A 22,205-nucleotide genomic window follows, 5' to 3' on the forward strand; every position below is an offset into this window, starting at 1 on the left:
AAAATATGGTTTTAGATATCATCGGCAGCATGCCTCGCTTGTGAATGCTCGGCTGGTACCGTGCAAGTGGGATTGTTTTTACTGCCACTGATTGGACGACTAAGGTTGATGGTAAGTAGCATGAATGACGTTTGTAGCACCTGTAATTTTTTATAAAATCTCAACTCAAAGACAAACGATTTTCGACTAGTATGATCAGTGGCGGATACATGAGGAGGGTCTTGAAAATTTTAATTTTTAAACTTGTGGAGAAATTTTAAAATAGTTTCCATTTTAATTCGTTTTAAACTCAAAATCATACCAGACCAGATTCGACCACCATTTTTTTAAATGAGGTCATTACGTATTACAAATTGTACAATGAACAATTAAAAAACGAAATTTCGGATCCATCAGAATTTTTTTGGATCCGCTTCTGAGTATGATAACACAGCATAAAAAATAATACACTTTTCAAGTGATCTAGTAAAGGTTTCCATATTTTGCGCAAAGTTCCACTGTATCGCTTTTGTGGGTTATTCTCGGAAAAATTGGGAATAAGAAAAATGGAATTTATGAAATGAAAGGCGGATAGGTTCTCTAGATCGAATAGGCTATGAACTTAGAACGGAACTCCCAACAATCAATTTAGCTGAATTATTGCTTGTGCAGGTCTTGCTCAGCTTATTCTATCGTATCAAAGGTTTGTTCAGCTTGCATTGTTTGTTAGGTAGGAATTGAATGCGCGCGGCTTGATGCTAGCAGTAGAGGAAGAATGATCACGTGATCGAATCTAGGCAGGGACTCGTGAATAATTTTATGACGGCGTTGGTAAACATGATGATGAGTTATGTTCTATGAACGGCCATGCGGTAGGCTTGGGTGGATCGTCCAACTCTTACCAGCAGAAGTCAAAGTATTCTTCACCTTTCCTTTCGATCATGTCTATAGGAGCCTGCCTAGTTCTAGTTTTCCGTTCTAAGTTTATAACTGATTCGTTCTAGAATTCTTATTCGTCTTTCAATTTCATTGTTTCTCTTAGTCTTAAATTTAACGAATATTGCCGACAATATCGATATAGTGGAACCTTGCGGCAATTAAAACAAAGTAACTTAAAAGAAACTTCTATATTGGAAAGCCACTTAACACAGCCTTCATTGCTTACAATAAGACAGGCATGTCTAATCCATGTGAAATTCCTCGTTCGTGCATTATTGCAAAGAAGGCTATTGACACGTATCTCATATCGGAGCTCACAACTCGCGATATCTGTGCAGCCATTGATACTTTGACTGTTGGTAACACAGACAGGTTGTTCGGCATATCTGCCACATGAGTCATCACCTTTTGATGATTTCAAAAACTTGGTATCATATCATTTAGGGTAGCTCATATATCAATCTGCACAAATCACAAGCACAAATCTACATATTCTGAATGTAGGAAACCGACCAACTTTTGCGTCTACATGGGATGATATAACACTTACAGAACATTCCACGAGAAGATTTTCTCTCGAGAGAAGTGGTTATATGGCTACATGGAGAGACAATAACAAACACAAGTAGCCTGTTACACTGAGGACTTCATGACGGAGGGACGTGCATGTGCGGCTGTATACTGTCGTGAAATAAAATTGGAACAGTCTCACTCGCTAGGTAGATTCTGTACCATATCCCAAGCAGAAATCTTCGAGATTATGTGCGGTATACAATCGGCCCTCCAACAGAGTATGTCCGGAAAAGTTCTATTCCGATAGTCAGGCTGCAATCAAGATCCTCAGCTCGGACAAATCTCGGTCCAATCTAATGGTTGCATGCCGTACTCAAATAGAAAAGCTTGGCATTGACGATACTATCAACCTCGTTTGGGTACCCGGACAATCCGGTATTACTAGTAATGACTGGGTCGGTGAATTGGCCAAAGCAGGTGCAGAGATTGACTTAGTTTGTTCTGAGCCTGCTTTACCAATTTCAACAAGTTGGATAAACAAAAAGATCCGGTCTTGGGCTTCAACCGAGCACTGCAACTATTGGCGCAATCTAGAAACTTGTTGTCAAGCAATAGCTTTTTTGGAAAAACCGTGCCGAGTGATTTCGAAAAACCCTTTACACTTTTCGAAACAATCCTGTGGTTTGCTGATCGGGGCTTTTACTGGCCACTGTAAAGTCAATTATTACATGGCTATTATTCAGCGCCACGAGTCATTTTCATGTGATCATTGTGAATTCGATTATGAAATCTCATACCATTTGATTTGCAACTACCCAGCAGTACGGTAATTGCGATTTTGAGTTTTTGGCTGTCCTTACCTAGACGAAGCTGTGTTTGGGCGACTGAAACGTAGTAACATACTAATATTTTTAATTCAGTGGGATAGAGTGCTTTAGGCTGTCATTTTTCTTATCCTCTCAATTCTACTCCCTCCCTCATCCTTCTCACTTCCTTCCTCTCAGGAAACTGATGAGAATTGGTATTAGTGTATATCAAGCACGAATAATGTGCTCCGGTTATTTTCAGTTTTCCCTAGTGAATTAGTGATTCTTTTTTCTCTAACTTTTCTCATATCGTGAGGTCTAGCGACTTTTCATCAGTGCAGTGTTAATTGTCACATTGATCGGAATTAAACAAGTTATAAACCATCGATATCGTTCTGCATTTCGGAGATCGCCATGGTCCAGTGAATTATTCAGATAAGTACACTCATACAATAATGATCTACATTAGTGTATAACCCTCAAATACAATCAGCCATGTTGTTCTTCTGTATTGTGATCCCTGGTTTGTGATATCCCTGGCGGCAGCTACTTGATCGTAATTTAAACGTGCTGCCCTGTCTCTCATTTTTAAAGAGGCCTTGCGAGAAGTATATGGATGATCGTTCTTACACCGTTCATTCTGAGGTTTCCTTCCATCGTGTTGTTTTTAGGGTGCACTGTGCGTTGGAGGTCTAAACTGTCTGCAGAGGATGCAACAGGACACATGCCACAGGGAGGGTTCGCTGTGGATTTTCGTCTAGCTATTCTAACGCGGCCACGGCAACAGCGTGTGAATAGCAGGAACAAAATCCATAGTGAATGTTTCTCTGTGGCGTGTGTCCTGTTGCCTCATCTGCGGTCATAGTTAAAGAAGGGTGCACATCGGCAACGTTTGATCGTGCAAGTTATATGGATACAAACTATAACACTTTCTCCCTGTCTGGAGCTCATAGGTAGCATTACTCTTGAACGGCTTAATTAATCAACCTATTTATTTAGAAACTACTCTAGTATGCATGCAAATCTTTCGGTATTTGTATTGTGTCGTGGAGTGAGTGCTCTCTCTATCTCTGTCAGTCAGTAACCACTCTGGCCGAGAGATGTTTTGAGTGCGACATCCATGTAATCGGTATCGCTTGATCTTGGCGCTTGGGTGCGTGATGCTTTAGATCTGGTGCGTCGTTTCTGTATGTGTCTAAGGATAGGTGCAGATTTCTGTGCTTGTAGTGAGACGTTGTCATCGTTGTGTTGTATCACATCAGCATTATACAGAGGAATGGTGAAGATAGCAAGTATTGGAAACGTTAATTTTATTCGTGGTTAGTCTGTTGAAAACACGAGTGATTTTTCGATATTTAGAGGTTATCCTGTCCCACCTGTGGTATGTATAATTCATTTCGATTAATTAACTGATCACGGCGATGCATGTTTCTCGATTTCAGATTATGGACAATGAAGATGAGCTTCTGGCCATTGTTCAAGAAGAAAAAGGGACGCAGACTCCTTCATCTTTAGAACAAGGATCATCGAAGCGGGCACATGCCTCTCCTATCTTCAATGAAGACAAAAAAGCGCGCTTTCAAATGCTAAACGCATTGAAGATATCGATAAAGAGACCCAATTGTGATGTTGATGCTGATTTCTTCAACAAGCTTCCTCAAAAGCTTGCAACTCTGCAGCAAGTAGTGCCGCTTGATGAGCAACAACCGCTCTTTACCAGTTCCGGGTTCTCACAAGGACTTGCGTGGTTCGCTGCAAAGAATGAACATAGCTACAATTGGCTAAATAAGTCGTTAACAAATCTATTAAACGAGGGTACTTTACCTCTTTTTGAGGTTATGTCGTTTAAACCTGTGCCTCCACTTCGTCGCGCCTTGATATCGCTTTCAGTCGTACCTCGATTAGGGAAGAATCCACAAGCAAGCGTTCTTGGCTTGATCGCAAGGTTGAACAAAAATTTGAACGTCAAGTATTGGAAGGTATTAAAGGTTTGCCTCCAGAAAACGGCAAACAGCAAATCATCATAGGACTGGATGAAACTTCAATTTCCCAGATATCTGATCAAAATAATCGCATATTCTATGCTTTGTCGCAAATTTTCGTGAAAATTTTCGAAAGAAACTACGTTTCACTGCACATTACTGCCGTGATCCGCATAACAGTCCCATTTGCTATGGGTTTCCTATGCAGGTGGGACTGTTATACGTATCACGGCAGATTACCACTGTAATATTTCTTTGAACGAACATATGATTGAAATAAATATTTTGAATGACTACATTGTTTAGATTTGAAAATAATTTTTCTCTTAATATAGATCTTCCAGCTTCAGTTTATCTGCTCCAAATCGTATGAGATGTGTGTGTATGTATGTGTGAATCCACCTATACTGCCCATATTTGCATATTTGTCCCATTTTCGGTGGGATTTCTTATCTTTATGGGACTGATTTGACTGATAATCAGTCTTCGTCATCATCGTAAATGAATGTACTCTAAATCTGATTTCAACCCAATTGTGGTAGAGCATGTCTGTCGTGGTGCGCCTAACTATGGTTTTCCTATGTTGCGGACTGGTATGCGTATCACGGTAGCAGTCTATTTCAGAAAGATTTCTTTCTCTGTTTGGAAAACTGACATCTTTTCTGTTTTTACATGTGCGTGGCGTCATATTCCCATTCCTCGACCTTATTCACTGATTTCCCTTATCCTTCCCCATCCTTTCCCACAGGAATATGATGAAACCATAAGTATTATGAGGCAAGGTACAAATCTCCGAACAACATGGGGAACGTGCCATTAAGCCAATACTTTCTGATTCCTGATTCCTGATAGTTTGTTCTGAGCCTGCTTTGCCAATTTCAACAAGTTGGATAAACGAAAAGATCCGGTCTTGGGCTTCAACCGAGCACTGCAACTATTGGCGCAATCTAGAAACTTGTTGTCAAGCAATAGCTTTTTTGGAAAAACCATGCCGAGTGATTTCGAAAAACCCTTTACACTTTTCGAAACAATCCTGTGGTTTGCTGATCGGGGCTTTAACTGGCCACTGTAAAGTCAATTATTACATGGCTATTATTCAGCGCGACGAGTCATTTTCATGTGATCATTGTGAATTCGATTATGAAATCTCATACCATTTGATTTGCAACTACCCAGCAGTACCGTAATTGCGATTTTGAGTTTTCGGCTGTCCTTACCTAGACGAAGCTGTGTTTGGGCGACTGAAACGTAGTAACATACTAATATTTTTAATTCAGTGGGATAGAGTGCTTTAGACTGTCATTTTTCTTATCCTCTCAATTCTACTCCCTCCCTTATCCTCCTCACTTCCTTCCTCTCAGGAAACTGATGAGAAGACACGGCAAGGCACAAATCCTCGACTACATACGGGGAACGTGTCATTTGAGTCCTGATTCGGATTCAACAACTTGCTGAAAGTAATCATTACGTTAGCGAGAATTGCTGTCACGTCATAGAGCATGTTGTTTGGCTGTGTACAGAGTAGGGGTGACTGAGGAGACTTGATCCCCGGGGAGACTTGATCCCATCATTGTAACTCAAAGGCGGATCTGGATACATTAATCGAATATACTATAAAGTTGCGTAGTTTTATCTAAACATAAATTACATTAACACAGAAAAAAGAAATTGGACTTTTGTGTAACCGAATTTTTACCGATTTAAAAAAAATCTCAGTAGAACTGAAGATTTATTTTCTAAATTTTCAAACTTTTATAAAATTGATAAAATCACCCACTACATACTCTACTTTTGCATACAGAATTACAGGAGAATGTCAATTATATGAATACGTTATGATTGAGCTGATTCATTTGTTCAACTATATTTTTACTAAAGTTTGCTGAAATAGATGCTATGGGTTCACTTGATCCCTTCAAATTCGTGGAGATTTGATCCCCTTCGCCATACTTCATACACACCACTGAAAATAACCAAATTCACACCAGAACAATTGAAGTTATTGTTGTCATAAAAAATGTCAAAAATGAACGCTTCATCGTAAAGAAACATAACTGTAATTGTTTACTACAGTATACGTAGCAACCATTCATCCCACATTTGACGTTCCTCAACCATAATAAAGACAGCTTTCAAATAATTGCACGGAGATTTGGGGAATTCGTAAAAAAAATCAGGTGGGAGATGCGTAATATGTAGTAACAAAAATAACAATATCTAATCATAACAATTTAATCAATACTACAATCCATTTATAAAATTGAATGGGGTAATGTACCCGTTTTTGCCCTATTAAGAAGGGTACCACATTATTACAATAATAATTTTATTATTTCAGCTTCTTTGATTTGTTATTAAGGTCCATTTTTTCGTTTATAGAGGTTTTAACGTTAAGGTCATTCGCCTCTTATTAAGAGCCAATATAATAACAAAATTGTCTTGAGAATGGTGAAAATCTTCTGTTTGAGCGCAGCAAAATCTCTAATCGAGTACCCCCATTATCGCAATACCATTTGAGTCAATGCGTTGAGCAAAGATGGCAGACGCTGCTCTAACCAAAGGCTTCAGATGGGTAGGATGATAGTAGAAACAGGGCAAAAATAGGCTTATTACCCTAGATGCTCTTTTAAACACGTTTTCATAAAGGAATCAAGTGTCCCCAAATTAGGGATCGAGTCTCCACCAATCTAAGAATTTTCCATTTTTTTGTTGTTTTCAAAAAATGCTCATAGCTCATGTCCAGTATAATATTTCCATGCAATTTTTTTATGATTATTGGTCATCCCTAGAAACAATATAAAACTACAAAAAAAATACATAGTTTTTTATCATTCCACGGAGTTGGACTGAAAAATAAAAAAGGGGATCAAGTCTCCTCAGTCTCCCCTACCGTGTTGCAAGGTCCCAACTAATAGACTCCCTTCGATACCGAGATGGATCACCGTGCCAGATTGGGACGTTTTGGCACGTCTCATGGAAGAGTTCGTGGGGTCGAATCCTGGCCAAAATTATTTACTGCTGCTATTGCTGTTATTATGCCTTGATATGAACTAAAAATAGACAATAATTAATTTATGGAAAAAATGGCTATCCAACCTACCAGTGCTGAGCTAGATTTTCTATATCGTTTCGAATACTAGTAATTTCGTGGTGATCTGTGTGAATACATTTGATTTCCCAGTTGCATAAACAAATGATTAATGGAAAAGGGAGACGAGAAGGGACGCGTGTGCACATATTCATATAGAGATACATTTTTACAAACATAGTAGAGTGTGGACCCTATTTTCGCCCTGTTACTATTATCGCCCTACTCCTTTGAAGCCATTGGTTACAACAGCGTCTGCCATCTTTGTTCAACGCATTGGCTCAAATGGTAGTGCGATAATTGGAGCGTGCGATTCGAGTTTTCGTTACGCTCAAACAGAAGTATTTCATCATTCTCAGGTCATTTTTGTTAGAATATTGGTTCTTGGGAACGAAGCAAGGATACTGATGCAAATTTATGCGCATTTCGTCGATTGCAGGCGACGTAATTAATATAATAGTTCGGCACCTTACCCGATCAGAACGTCATAACAGAAAGCTATCAAATTTATATCTCATGTTGATATTTAATACTCACTGTGTTATCTTTATGATATCCCAATCAGCAAGGCAAGCAAACGTATATCAAGATTATGTCTTCTGATGATATCATGGGATTATTAATATGATATTAATGTACGCATATAACGATGAAAGTTTAAAAACGTAATGTAGCGACCTGTTCAAATTGTTGAAAGATTAATATTTGTGCGTATGCATTAAGTTATCAATATACCAAAATAGCCCAAGCCTCCGAAACTTGGGAAAGAAAATTCATAAGCAAATAATAATCACTAAATGAATACATGTCCCAGCTGGCATTATTGTTTGCTGTTAAAATTTAAATATATGTTTTAGATAATCCTTGAAATATCTAAAAACTTAAATGCAAAAATATTGTTAACTTCCTCCTTAGCATTAAATCAAATTTGTTGTTTTAGAAAAACATGAATTTTTTTAGAATTCGTCACATCGAAGAATCCTCAACAATTTCCAGTATTTTCTGATTATCTGTTAAAATATTCGCAGTTGATAGATTGAATTATTATGAAAGATTTGTATTCCTGTGAGTTTATTAGGTGTGAGATAATTCTACTGGTTTGGTTAGTCTTCCCCATATCAAAATTGCCAATAACAAAACCTCAAAAACGGCTTGAAATTTGCAAACCTCAAAACTTTGGTATTTGTTTCTTTGAATCTGTTCGGAATCGTAAATAAAATTTGTCGTATTCTACATAAAATAATGCACATGAAATATCCCCTCAATGTTACCATATCGCATCGGCATTATTTCTAGAAATCGTGGATTACACATTAACGTACAAGAGAAGCTACGAAGCGCACTGTATTCCAAAATCTAAAAATAGCCCCACTTTACACTTTACACAAGGAAAACAAACAGTCCTTAGGCATTGGCAAAGTTCAATATGTGCGTCCTGAAATCGTCTTTTGCATCTATAATCGTTTTGCCCTGGACGGATCAGTGGAATATTATGCTCACATTATACATCAGTCGAAAACAACGTCGTTGGTTAATGAAGGAAACTTCCCCATCAAACTCAGAACACCTAGGTTCAAAGCGCCATATCTAGTCTAGTCTAGTCTACACATACACAGCCAATACATGTAGGGATCCTGGAAAATTGCAGACGTTCGCCCACAATTTTGCCTGTCATTATTAATGTTTGTGGCACATATTCAATATGACACAAGCATTAATGCGGCCAGGGCAACTGTGCAGCGTACGAAATAAAGATGATTCAAAATTTTACGGCAATCAAATTATTCATTTAATGAATAATTTAATCAACGGATTATTTTGAACCTTGAATAAGGAAGAAACGTGGACAACCGTACACAACCGTTTCAATTTGATGGGGGTTTGATAAATCGTTGGGAGTGACATTGCTGAGAGGGTTAATGTCACTCCTTTGGTCCTGAGTTCCTGGGATGGGGCAGAGGTTATTAGCCCTGTCCTGGCTGATGAGCCAAGGTTATAGCGACTTTACTCGCTCTCTGAAATAATGATAGAGAAAATTGGTCAAAACGGTTAGTTATTGCTAAACATAAAGACAAAAGGCAAAAACGTCTAAACAGCTCTGAGAGCCGATAAAACAATAAAGTCCAACGAAAACACTTCCACAAAAACAGCACAAAAAGATCGCGCTATAACACATAAATGATATTTATCAAAATGTCCATGTCTACTTTCTGTCAAAACTTACGTAGGGCTGCCGACAACCGACCAGTGCCGGCAACCGACCACTTTCCCCTATAATGTTTAATAAAAGCAAGATTAAGCCCCAGTCCGACCTTAAGGACCGTAAAAGATTTCACAATCATCATAAAACCGTATACTGGTGTTAATACTCTCGGCACCGATGTTTGTGTTTCGTGAGCCACTTAGCTTCCAGCTTTGTCACGATACAAGAGAGCCTTTTAGCTCTCCACTTCGTCGCGATCTACTTGACGTATTCCTCGGCTGTAGACCTAGCCTCCATAGTAAACCAATCGGTAGATGCCGAAGTCTGTCGTCAATTTCCACTATGAGGAAATATTCTCCGAAGATATCTTTTGCAAAAGGCACTTAGAGAATTCTATTTAAAATATTAGGCATATGTTTGAACATATTCAATTTTTCAAATTTAAATAAAATATTCCAAGGGAGTTTGACACCACTTTTTACTCACCATTGCCGCGATTAATTCTGAATACAATCCAGTAGGCTTTCAGTAAGAGATATTTAAGGCTCAAGTTACCTCAAGGCTTGGTAGTATGCGTAAGAAAAATTGTGTTCAGCTTTGCCACCAGATTATCCATTTAAACCTTTTCAAAACTCTAAAAGAAGAATATCAGTCGATTTATTAGATCATCACGATTCAATTCATGCAAAATACCTGCTGGAAAAACCATCAGCTTAGCTGGATGGTGCTTTTGAAAAAGTGGCTGTGATTTTTTATCACACTACCACACCGAGCTGGGGTACGCACCACAACTGCGCAATGAAAAAACCACAGCCACTTTTTCAAAAGCACCGTTTAGCTAAGCCGATGGTTTTTCCAGCAGGTATTTTGCATGAATTGAATCGTGATGATCTAATAAATCGACTGATATTCTTCTTTTAGAGTTTTAAAAAGGTTTAAATGGATAATCCGGTGGCAAAGCTGAACACAAATTTTCCTACCCACACTACCAAGCGTTCAATTCTAACACATGCTTAAAAAAGGTAACTTGAACCTTAAAACAACCAACTCCCTACCTTATTCTTGCACGTAAAACTCTCACCGCTGACCACATCTTTGAACTCAACCTCGTGAGCGGATATGTAGATTCATTGCAAGCAATATCGCTTACCTGATTTGAAATTGCACTCACGATCCCGAGTTTGTGCCGAGCGGACCTTTGCAATTTCAGTTACAACTTTGAACCGAAAAAATACCATTAGAAAGGTCAGGTTTTAATTTGGGTTACCAACACTGTCAGCCTGACTACTACTTAGAAGCCGATGCTGTCTCGACCTTCATTTGGCCAGCTGGAGTGGAATCCGCCAGACAAGAATTAAGCGAATACCTGTATTTATCGAATGTAGGGAGCAAATAATGGAAAAAATAGCACTTAGCTATTCTACTGGTTTCCAACGACGCACCGATTCAGCCTATAGGTATAGGTATATATATACAGATGGCTATTACTTAAAACTCGATATCACCTTTGGGGCACGGGAAAACTTCGGACCGATGATAAAACGGATTTTCATTTTCTTCCTTTTTTAAATATATGTAGGTATTACTAACACTCGACCCAGTAAACCTCGCGAAGTATGCAAACAAATTAATTAAAAATAATGTTTTAATCCTAATGATATCCTGACGTTTGCTTGAGCGCTTAACATTTGGGCTATTGATGTGATTATTTATTGATAATTAATTATATTTTTCAGGTTTTCTGTGCTCTGTTCTCACTGTTGATCACTTGTTTGATGTTATTTCTGGATATATCACATATTGCATTAATGTTTCCCTTCAACTGGGGAAAATTGGTAAGTGCTCGTGGAAGGTTTTGAAGCTTGCGACAATAACCACATTTTTTTCTCGACAGAATGCATGGATGTACCTGACAATCGGTTTATTATTTCTTGTTGGCTCGTCGCTACTAATCCACATGGTGTTTTTTGCTGAAGAATTCATGTGGGTGCCAAAGCACACCAAAGACACACTGTTCATATCAGCGGTAAGCAAGTGTTTAGTACCTATTGTGGTTGAAAGTTGTAATGGATAAATTAAACCATTTCAGATACTTGGTTATGTTTGCTCCATCGAAGCAGCGATCATAGCGGCACTAACAAGATGTCCCTCCCAGTACCGACATGTGATCGATGACTACAGCGACATGTGCTTGGAAGAGCGCGAACTGAGCCCAATTTGTAGTCACGAGCTAACTAATAACGTAAACAACGTTACGACCGACATCAATAACGCAACTAATGCTAGCGCGATCGAGCTATCAAATCACCGAAATTACAACAACAAAATCGAAGCAGGTGATAGTACGGTACCAACGTGTAATCAGAAACCTTATATACCAGGTGAGTTTGACTGTTCGTTCCCGCACCACCGCACATTACCTATAGATACTGACGTAGATATTCTTATTTTCAGTGAAACGTCCCGACCAATCATATAATCAACGTCCTACCTTAGGTAATATGCAGAAATCGAATCACCGTAACCGCCAGGGTTATCACTACCAACCAATCGCCTCAACTTCGCGGCAAAGTCCCACATTCGTCCTGGACGACGAGGCCATCCCGGGACCCTCGAACCGGTCACTCGACTACTCAAGTGCGTGATAATGGCGGTGCTGGTTCACAGTTATGTTTTTGATTTTTCTCGTACCGAAAAATAGAACAAAACATTCATCAAAACTAACCTAGCTGTATGCGATTTGTGCATAGTGTAGCAGGGAAGTTCAAAAATTTTACAAAACTTGATACATTTTGTTGAAACGGGTCACATTTGTTGAAGTCTTCTAAAGAACGACAAACGACACGAAACACCATACCGCGTATGTCCTCGCGTAGGTTTAATTTAGTTCAATTTTCACATTAATTTCCGTTAGGGAGTACAACCCAGAAATGTTCGGAAAACTGAACGGCAGCAAACCGTAGTGTGTAAATAGCGAGCGAGAAAATATATATTAAACCAATCAAGTCCCTTTTGTATATACGAAAAATTTCCACTAGAAGCAGTTCGCCGAGAACAAACCGAAATCGGTATCGTGGTTGAGGTAGGAGAAAGAAACAATAAAAAGTATAAATTATATTAATTTAGCAACCAAAAGATTTCGTAAAGTAATAAATTGATCAAGCAAAAGTAATAAGGGTAAGCAACAGTGTAACAAGTTTTGGATAACCAGTTATTTCGAGCAAATTAAAATGTGAAGAAACACATAGAAACAGTATAATTTCGTATGGCATTTTGTATTGCGCAAACAGACTAGTCGCAGGTTTTAAAGCGAATTCAATTGTAGATATTACGAATACGAACGATTTTTGCCTGCAGAAATCAATGGCTATGCAGCAACTACAATAAAACGGCATTAGCTTGTGTAAATTGTGAATTAACAAAAAGACAAAAAGACATAGACATGTCAAAAGCTAAACATACCGTGATTTTTCTATACCTTATAATCGGAAGCAAAATCAATTTGAGTAATTTAGCCAATTCTCCACTATTATTGACTACTTTCAGTAATGCTTTTTTATAGTTAAAGTTAACGGTGAATAGATATGCTTTTACTCTTTACTCGCACAGTGGGTTAATAAGCTGTCATTCCTTATGATGTCCCAAGTACTCATAAAAGAGAATATAGCGTACAAAGAAATAACCATTCCTTGAGAGCACCGAAAGGTAACTTGTTGTACTGCTATCGCAGATATCTTGAACGCGACTCTTCTGAGAATTCGCAAAAATTTATCAATCTTGCATGCATCTTCCGGGAACCGGAAACAACCGAAATTTGCAGTATGATATGTTACAATAGAAAAGATTATAGTTTCTTGAGGGTGTGCTGATTAGAGCATCTATCTGGCTCTCGTATTATATGTTATGCCCATTAGTTCGACATTCAACATTCATTGATTAGAGATGGGTGGGTATGGGTTATTTGTACCCGGATCCAACCTGAACGCAAACATTATTTTTGTAAGTTTACCCGAACGCGACCCGCACCCGTATTTTTAAAAAATGCAAAGCTCCAACCCGACCCGTACCTGGTAGAGATGGTCGGGTTTCAATTTTTTCGAACCCAAACCCGACCCGAACCCGCGAGCATGAATATTTTAAAACCCGAACCCGACCCGAGCCCGAAATTATAAAATTTGAAAAACTCGAATCCGACCCGAACCCAAAAATTTTAAAACTTAGAAACCCGATCCCGACCCGTACCCGAGAATGAACATTTTGTAAAACCCGAACCTGACCCGACTAGAGAATTTTAAAATTTGAAAACTCGAACCCGACCCTAACCCGAAAATTTAAAATTTGAGAAGGCCGATCCAAATCCAACTTGCTAATACGGAGAATCAACCAAAGATCTCGAAGATTTTTAATTCTAGGCATCCGAGCTGGACTCTAGGCTCATCTAAGAGTAGTAGAATAACTCGAATCTGAAGTAGCACCATACGCATTGAGTTATATCTTCATATGGAAAAACAAATCACAACAGTAGAATCCGCATTCATAGTTACTATTATTGAACGTCGAATTTGTAATGTTCTGAGAAACTTATAAATCGTCGATATCTTAACCGGAAAATTAGTTAAATCGGCGGCTAACTCATGGGGAAACAGAAAGCTTAATGGTCACAGTTTTTTTTATCAGAAACCATTCCTGCAAGGCAGTTTCGTATAATTTATTACATGTATTAAATTAAGCTATGGTAATTGGCAATTCGTATTCGACAGTTTACATGATGTTACCCACGTTACTGGTTGGTACGGTCAAACCTGTATCGAATCAATCAAGATTTTCTGACGTGTTCTTGATTTCCCATCATTAGCGTTAGGACGATCTATGATGGCGTATCTAAGTTATTTTATGCTACAGATTATGCGGTAAGCGCGCCAATAGAAATGCTTCGACATCTCCAATGAAGCTTTCGGAACGACTCCAAACTTTTAAAAATCCGTTAATGGCTTCAACAGAACACACCAAATTTCTGCGATCAATTCCTTAAGTTCGTGGAAATTCATGTATTTTCATGAAGGAATCTGGATCATGCAACAGCTCAGCCCGGGAACAAGCTGACAGAAAGTGCTTGTTTCATATACGTGCCACTGATTTGATAGTGGTGCTATTATACCATCACCATTTGAGTGACATGAACAACGAAACCTGGCGGAAGTGAAGCTATGTTTAGGTCTGATGGAACAAAGACAGTCTCTAGAAAATAAATTTGGCCTAACTATAAAAAATTTGGCCTAACTATAAAAAAATAATGTACCCTTTTTTAAAAAAATGTACCCTTTTTTGAGCCGCCATATTGACACCAAAGTACCACCAAATTCGTGAATTCGAATCTTTATTTTTCCGTTACAGTTTATTTTAATTGCAAGCAATCTTTATCCTAAACCAATTTGATTATTAAACTTCCGTTAAAGCAGGTACAACCTATTTGTTTCATTTGACCAGCTTAACAGTGCTCGCTTAAAGTTTGTTTTGGGGTACAAGTGTACCCCACAAAACCGTTTGTGTTAGTGTTTTGTCATGTGTACATAATTCAAAAAAAATATTGTATCTTTTTTTAAAAGCAAAATATCGATACATAGTAAGCGAGAAACTTGTGTAAATTGTATAAGTTCCAACTCTGCCGAATAATAGTATCTGTTATTTGATATAACAAAGCACTATAACAAAGTAACTAGAAAATGCGCTTGGATCGGCATCGTAATTTTTGCTTATGCGCATGAAAGAGGCAAAACACATGATGGGCCCATATTATTGGCTCGAATCAAAACTCGTCGAAATGTCAATTGACGATAGGTTCATCCGGAGTTCATTTGTGTTACATTTTGCAAGCGTTGCCAATTTTATTTTATTTCCACCACCCAATGTGGCTACGCCACATCGCTTTTGCGCGTGCTGTACTAAACTAGAGATGGCCCCTATGTTTGAGTAAGCCGGGCAAACGAGTGAATCACAGGTTCGCTTGCTTCCGACGGCGGGTCGGTGACCACCTCGCCCGTCGGATCCTCAGCGGCTTTGCGCCTCTTCGGTTCCTAGGCCTCGGTTATGCGGCTAAGCCGCATCGAAACTATACCTACTCCTTAAACAGAGGTTCCTGAAGGGTATCGGATGGTTACCGGCACCCAGTAAAGTTCAACCGTAAATGAGCCGGAATTCTAGCTGATTCTAATTCGTTTTCTGGCACCAGTAACACAACCGATTCTAACTTTAATCGGTTGTGTCACTGGAGCCGGAATACGAATTAGAACCAGCCAGCATTCGGGCTGAGCTTAGCTGGGAAGTTTCCTAAAAATTAATCTGGGAAATACAAATTTTCTGGCAACGCTCCAGCACCTCGTTGAATTCTAATGATTTCACCACCTGGGCGCCAGTTTGACGATATGAAATGAACTTTGTTTACTTTCGACAAGTTTTGATTCGAGCCAACAACATCCAGCCTTTGTATATAGTACCCAGTTAAACTCAGCCGGAAATGAACCGGAATTCTGGCTGGTTCCAGTTCGTATTCCGGCTCTAGTGACACAACCGATTCTAGTTAGAATCGGTTGTGTCACTGGAGCCGGAATACGAACTGGAACCAATCAGAATTCCAGTTCATTTCCGGCTGAGCTTTACTGGGTATGCAAGACGTATCATCATTCGATTCGTTATCTTCTGCAGCCCAGGCTCTGGAACAGACTTACTTTATAGGCTGGATGTTGTTGGCTCGAATCAAAACTTGTCGAAAGTAAACAAAGTTCACTGATAAAATCAAGTACCCATTAATGCGTAGAAAACTACTCATTTTCAATAAAAGTGGAATAACCCATTAAATGGGTAAAGGGTTTGTACTGCGAAAAATAATGGGTGTGTTTCACCCATTATTTTTCGCTGAACTGTTACAACAAAATGCGTAAAAAATACCCATTCATGAAATTCGCGCCAGAATGAAAAATACTGTCAATAGAATTATTTCTGAATTAAACAAATAAACATAAAATAACATTCATTTCACATTATTGTTTCCTTATAAAAGTATACGACAACTGGATATATTTTTGATGGCTGGATCTTTTGGCTTCTCTAAAAATGCCGAACTGGTGCATATTTGCAACATCCTCAGTAGTCTAAACAGCCATTGTTTTCGGAGCATTACCGAAATGTACCGTTTCCGCCACGGACTCCGATGCAGGCCGCTAATTTGTTCACCATCCCGGTCAAAAAATGCGGACGAACATGGTCAGGCGATTTAAACAGTTTGACGTTTAACTCAACTCGCCTGTGCTAATTGCCCATAGGAACAAATGCAATTTGCGAATGCGATTTAAAGGCAATTTCAACACTTAGACAAATTTTCTGGCGGCTGAAAAGGACTTGGTTGTTTTTGCGTTTTTCAAACATGGCGGTTCATGTTTGGCTTAAGCTTAAAATAGTTTTTTTTTTAAGCGATTGGCGTGTTATCGCTTGTATTTTGTTTGTCTAGTGCACTTAATTTAGCCAACGAATGTGGGAAATTGTGGAATCGTGTGTAAATATAGTGGAACAAGATCTCTGACCTAAAGTCCTAATGAAAGTCATATTGTGGTAAGTTTTGGTGTGCAATACCAATTTAACAATCAATTCTTCCTATAGTTTGGTGGTGATTACCTAGTGTACTGATAAATTTATGTGAGTAGATAATAAATCCGAAAATAAGTATTATTTGTAATTTTCATATTAGGCAATTAAGGGCGATTAAATGGCGCCTTCCCTGAGCGATTTGGAGGCGATTTTAGGGCGGGTAGAGCGGCAAAAAAATGACGGCGTCAAATCGCCCAAATGTTGCATTTGAAATAGCCCCCAAATTGCCAGCAATTTGCTGGCAAATTGTAGGGCAATTAGCGCATCCGAGTTAGCAAATAGCCCCCCGTTAGCCAGCAACTTGCCCTTTTTGATTGGGCATGTTCGTCCGCAATTTTTTTGACCGGGTTTATATACACGTAGTGATGCCCGATTTTTGCAAATAATCGATTATCCGTTAATCGAATAATTTTTGAGAGCTTGATTAATTCATTCGATTAATCGACCAAGATAATCGATTAAAGTCAATAATCGATTACTTAGTAAATCTTAGTTAGCCAACCAAAAAAAAAGGTCGCTAGACACATTATGAAAAATTTGGAGAAGTCATGTCATATTTTTTTTTCGACGACTTAGCTTTGCATGGGCTTCCTCTTGTACTTCCCCTCTCAAAATCGTCATGCTCGTTTGGCTGTACATTTTGACCAGGGATATTTTGAAAAATCTGTGCGCGGCTAAATTAAAAAATCTGAGTCAATCTGTGTTAAGAAAACCGTAAAAATATGTCTTAAAACAAGATGTGGCTTCTTCGTCATTTTTCAAAGTGCCTTTATTGAGAGAACCACAGTTCGGGTGGAAGAAGATAAAAGACGCGAACTATGCATCAGATTTAGGGTTTTCAAAGGTCATTAATGATAGGACGACGCACAGTGCTGCCAAATCTAAAATAAACGGTTAAAAGTACTTACTGGCTTTCGATCATGTTTTAGTGCATAGGTGTCTTCAGCAGTTTCATAAAAACTGATAAAGTATCTGAATAGTATTTTATTTTATTTTTTCATTCGACAATAAAACAATATTTTCTTCTGTAATCTTGTAGAACAGCTGATTTAGAGGGTTTTTGTCGAAGATAATATTTACTGACTGTGTCCTGTACATTCATATATTGCTAAAATCACCTTAAAATCGGTTTCTAACGTTTTCTCTATACAATCAATGTTTATCACTTAGGTGTAACCTAGAAAGTGTCAGGCACCAACGAATTGTCTAACTTTCATGAGCATGCAAACTAGTTCTGATGCCATTTTAAGATATAAACTACCGACGGGTTCGTAATCCTAAAAACAATTTATACTTTAATTTTCTTTAAGGGGATCCTACTACATTAAAAAATAAAAAATAGGTTTTCTTCTTCAACTTTGCATAACGGTTAATGTGGAGTAATTTATATATATATATATATATATATATATATATATATATATATATATATATATATATATATATATATATATATATATATATATATATATATATATATATATATATATATATATATATATATATATATATATATATATATATATATATATATATATATATATATATATATATATATATATATATATATATATATATATATATATATATATATATATATATATATATATATATATATATATATATATATATATATATATATATGTGTGTGTGTGTGTGTGTGTGTGTTGGTAGAGGAACCTTACGTTTTAGACATTTGCAAATTAGTGCTTTGACATTTTATCCGTACACTGAATTTCTATGACTAAGGTATATGCTGGAAAGTTAATATACAATTTAGAATGTAGACTATTGATTACCAAGGGTGGCACGTTCTTCTATGTGTGAATGTGGTTGTCATATTTTGTCGAACGAAAAGGAAGAAGGTGAAGAAGAAAAGCACGTGCTTCCTTTATTTGTTCGGATTTGTTAGTGATGTAAATGTTTACTGTTTGCGGGCCTGGTCACAATACTTATTTTCACCACGTGCTTACAAGCTTAGTTCCGATTGGTTGGTTTTGTTGATGTTATTCTCCAGAGACCCGGAAGCCATGAATAATTTCGCTACCGAGAAAATAACACACTCAAAACCGGTGTATGTTCTCACCTCCAATTTTATAATCTTGATTGATTACAGCACATCTAACATAGACAAACAGACATAACGTTCGAAATTAATTCTTTGCCAGTTTTACCAGTTAATTTTAAGCGTTATGTATTTTAGTCTGTGTCGTAAGTTCAACGTCTCGAACAACGGACGTTTATTTCTCTTTATACTATATTCTCTGTACTGACCACATGCAAATAAAAAATATGTTCCTGATTTTTTTTGAAATCCAGCAGCTTCCCTAAAAAAGTTGAGCGGCGCTGCTTTTGTAAAATGTTGGAAATTTTTGTAAAGCAAATCAATTCAGTGCAATATATTTCTACTTATACGATTCCAGTAGTGCAACTTGTAGATTAGCTGAGAAAGGAAATACTTTTCCAATCAATGTAACATACGCCTCATCCGTCCCAGTAAAACAATTTTATAGAATTGTTTCTAGTTTAGTTGATATTTTCGTCTACATTTGAAAAAAATAGCTATCTGCTAGGACAAAGCAAAGTATCGAGTCAGTTTTGGAGTATTTTATCTGCCGTCCATATTGAAATCGTTAAACACAAACAAAACTGATAACCATCGAAATATTGAATTATTTACCTACTGTTTGGAGAAGCAGATGGACCGCCGGAGCGGCCCACTGCTTACTTACAGTTGCAAGAGTTCATTGGAAAATGAAGCACATCGATTAGTTGGACAATAAATAGGTCCCGTTTTTTTCTCACTATTGCAGATTTGCGAAGAACTATATTAATTTTGACAGTGTCTACTTCAATGACAATAAATAGATCGAGGAAAATGGAGAATGCTACCATGCTTAACAAGCCCACTGTGCTACGATTTGGTTCAAAAGCATGTACGAGCACACATATACTCGATATCGACCATTTACCTAGATAGATCACATTTATGTTATTCCATTGCATAAACAACCAAATGGTATTATGACGATCCCGAACAAGTGTTTCTACCATTTCAAACGGAGAGTATTACTTTTACAAGTCACATTTTTTCCTTATTATATTGAACTCCGCTAAAGACACATAACATAACTTCTAACACATAACATGACTGGCTATACAACAGTGCGCGTGTCGAGTTTACTAACTACCATGATGGATTCCGCATGATTTTCGCCTGGCATCTTTAGGAATAGTTCGATCACAAAAATATGCACGGTGTATTTATTAGAACAATTTTATGCAAAAAAATTCAGCATCTCTGAAACTTCGGAATATGAAAGCATGGGCTTTCCCCTTTCATTTGAAACTAAGATCAAAATAATCCGTCGGGGGGTCCAGGTTTTTGAAGTTTTTTTTCGTAACAATATAGGTTTTACCACTGGAGCTAGTTCATATTTCTGTCCCTAGATGGTGCTTTATACATTCGAACAACACTAAAAGTGAGAATTTGATAGAAAATTTAATTGTCTACAAGTTTGTACACCAATAAAAATTTATCTGAAATCATCCGGAAAAGTTGTTTAAGATTTTAACAAAGTTATATCTAAGATAGTTTCACACGAGGCCTAGTGGTTTGGAAATATGTTTTCTCGCACTTATTACATTACCAAAAACAATTGGGTTTAGTGGCATGAAAATATTAGACGGGATTCATTACGTTGACAATTCTAATTGACCTTCTGAAAATTAGGATGTTTGACAGAGTCAGAAAACTATTTGTGCTTTTGGTTTGTAATCTTTCCCGATAGGTTCGAAGGAACTACCATTCATCGGAAGGTATTGCTTGGTTACAAGGGTTTGCTTACATTTATGTTTTAGAAAGGACCATATGTCGTATAATTTAGGTTATGATCGCTTAAGTCAGCTATTATAATTCCGTTCAAGACGAAATGTTGGGACACACCATTTCTAATTTAACGTAAACCACAGCAGCAACTGTCCAAATTAGTGGTTAGCGTGAAAGATTTATTCAAATTTTCTCCGCAAAGCATATTGTGGCAGTTGGATTTTACTGCCATTTCCAATCAATTATGCGAGATATCGTTACTAAATTGATCCTAGATTATGCGAAATGTATTACTTTTGAAAACAAAGTATGATTTGAGTACAACAAAAACCTTATATTCATAGAAGTCCTCGAATATATCCCAAAAAACATCTTGATTCAAAAACTCAAAGTTTTTTGTTCGCTGTTTGTCACATTGAGTTGATTTTGAAAACGGATAATCAGCGTTTTTAACCAAGCGTTGCAATGAAATCCGCGAAATATTGCAATGGTGCGTTAAAAGTTTCATTGAGTTTGTGCAAATATAAAGGTTGAAGCTCAGGACAAGTGAATTTTATACGAAGATGCTAACAGAGTAGGAGATTCATGTAAAAGTAGTTATCAGTCATCCCTGAGAATAATCGAAAAACTGAAAAAGAAGGCATACCTCATTGAAAAAAGCTGTTTCTACGGGAGGAATCACCACCATGAAAAAGAATAATAATATCATAGTAGTTTGGTCAACACTTATCTAAGACTTCTCTTCCCAAAAATATTAATGGTGCCCTGTATCAGGGAATTATAATTTTCAGCTAAAAGATGAGACTTTCCAAGCTCTCAAATTCCGCTGTATTCACTGTTGAACCAAACACAACTCTTTGGAAAATAAAAAAAAGTGCTTGTGAATTGACAAACCACTAGGACTTCTGTGAAACTAATTTAGACTTAGAATTCGTTAAAATATTAAACAACTTTTCCGGATAATTTCAAATCGTTTTTTAGTTGGTAAAAAAGTTGTAGACAATTAAATAATCTATCAGATTCTCACTTTTAGTGTTGTTCGAACGTCTAAAGCACCATCTAGGGGCAGAAATATGAACTAGTTCCATTGCAAAATCTATGTTTTCACGAAAAAAAAACTTCAAAAAAAAAGTTGCTCTAGACCCCCCGACGGATTATTTTGATTTTGGTTTCTAATGAAAGGGGAAAGCCCATTCTTTCATATCCTGAAGTTTCAGAGATGCTG

General features: G+C 37.5%; 1 protein-coding gene across 2 annotated transcripts in view; it reads left to right on the plus strand.

The window, feature by feature from the left end:
* Window positions 1-16,076, plus strand: part of LOC131694981 (uncharacterized) — a 32,380-nt gene extending 16,304 nt beyond the window's left edge. For both annotated transcript variants that reach the window (XM_058983518.1, XM_058983519.1), the window contains exons 4-8: window positions 16-111; window positions 11,247-11,345; window positions 11,405-11,536; window positions 11,600-11,891; window positions 11,965-16,076. In XM_058983518.1, coding sequence (XP_058839501.1) covers window positions 16-111; window positions 11,247-11,345; window positions 11,405-11,536; window positions 11,600-11,891; window positions 11,965-12,155 — 810 coding nt within the window. In that variant the 3' untranslated portion in view covers window positions 12,156-16,076. The remainder of the gene's footprint in view (window positions 1-15; window positions 112-11,246; window positions 11,346-11,404; window positions 11,537-11,599; window positions 11,892-11,964) is intronic.
* Window positions 16,077-22,205: the final 6,129 nt, after the last annotated feature.

This window comes from Topomyia yanbarensis, unplaced genomic scaffold (assembly GCF_030247195.1).
Source record: "Topomyia yanbarensis strain Yona2022 unplaced genomic scaffold, ASM3024719v1 HiC_scaffold_22, whole genome shotgun sequence".
In the NCBI taxonomy this organism is placed as follows: domain Eukaryota; kingdom Metazoa; phylum Arthropoda; class Insecta; order Diptera; family Culicidae; genus Topomyia; species Topomyia yanbarensis.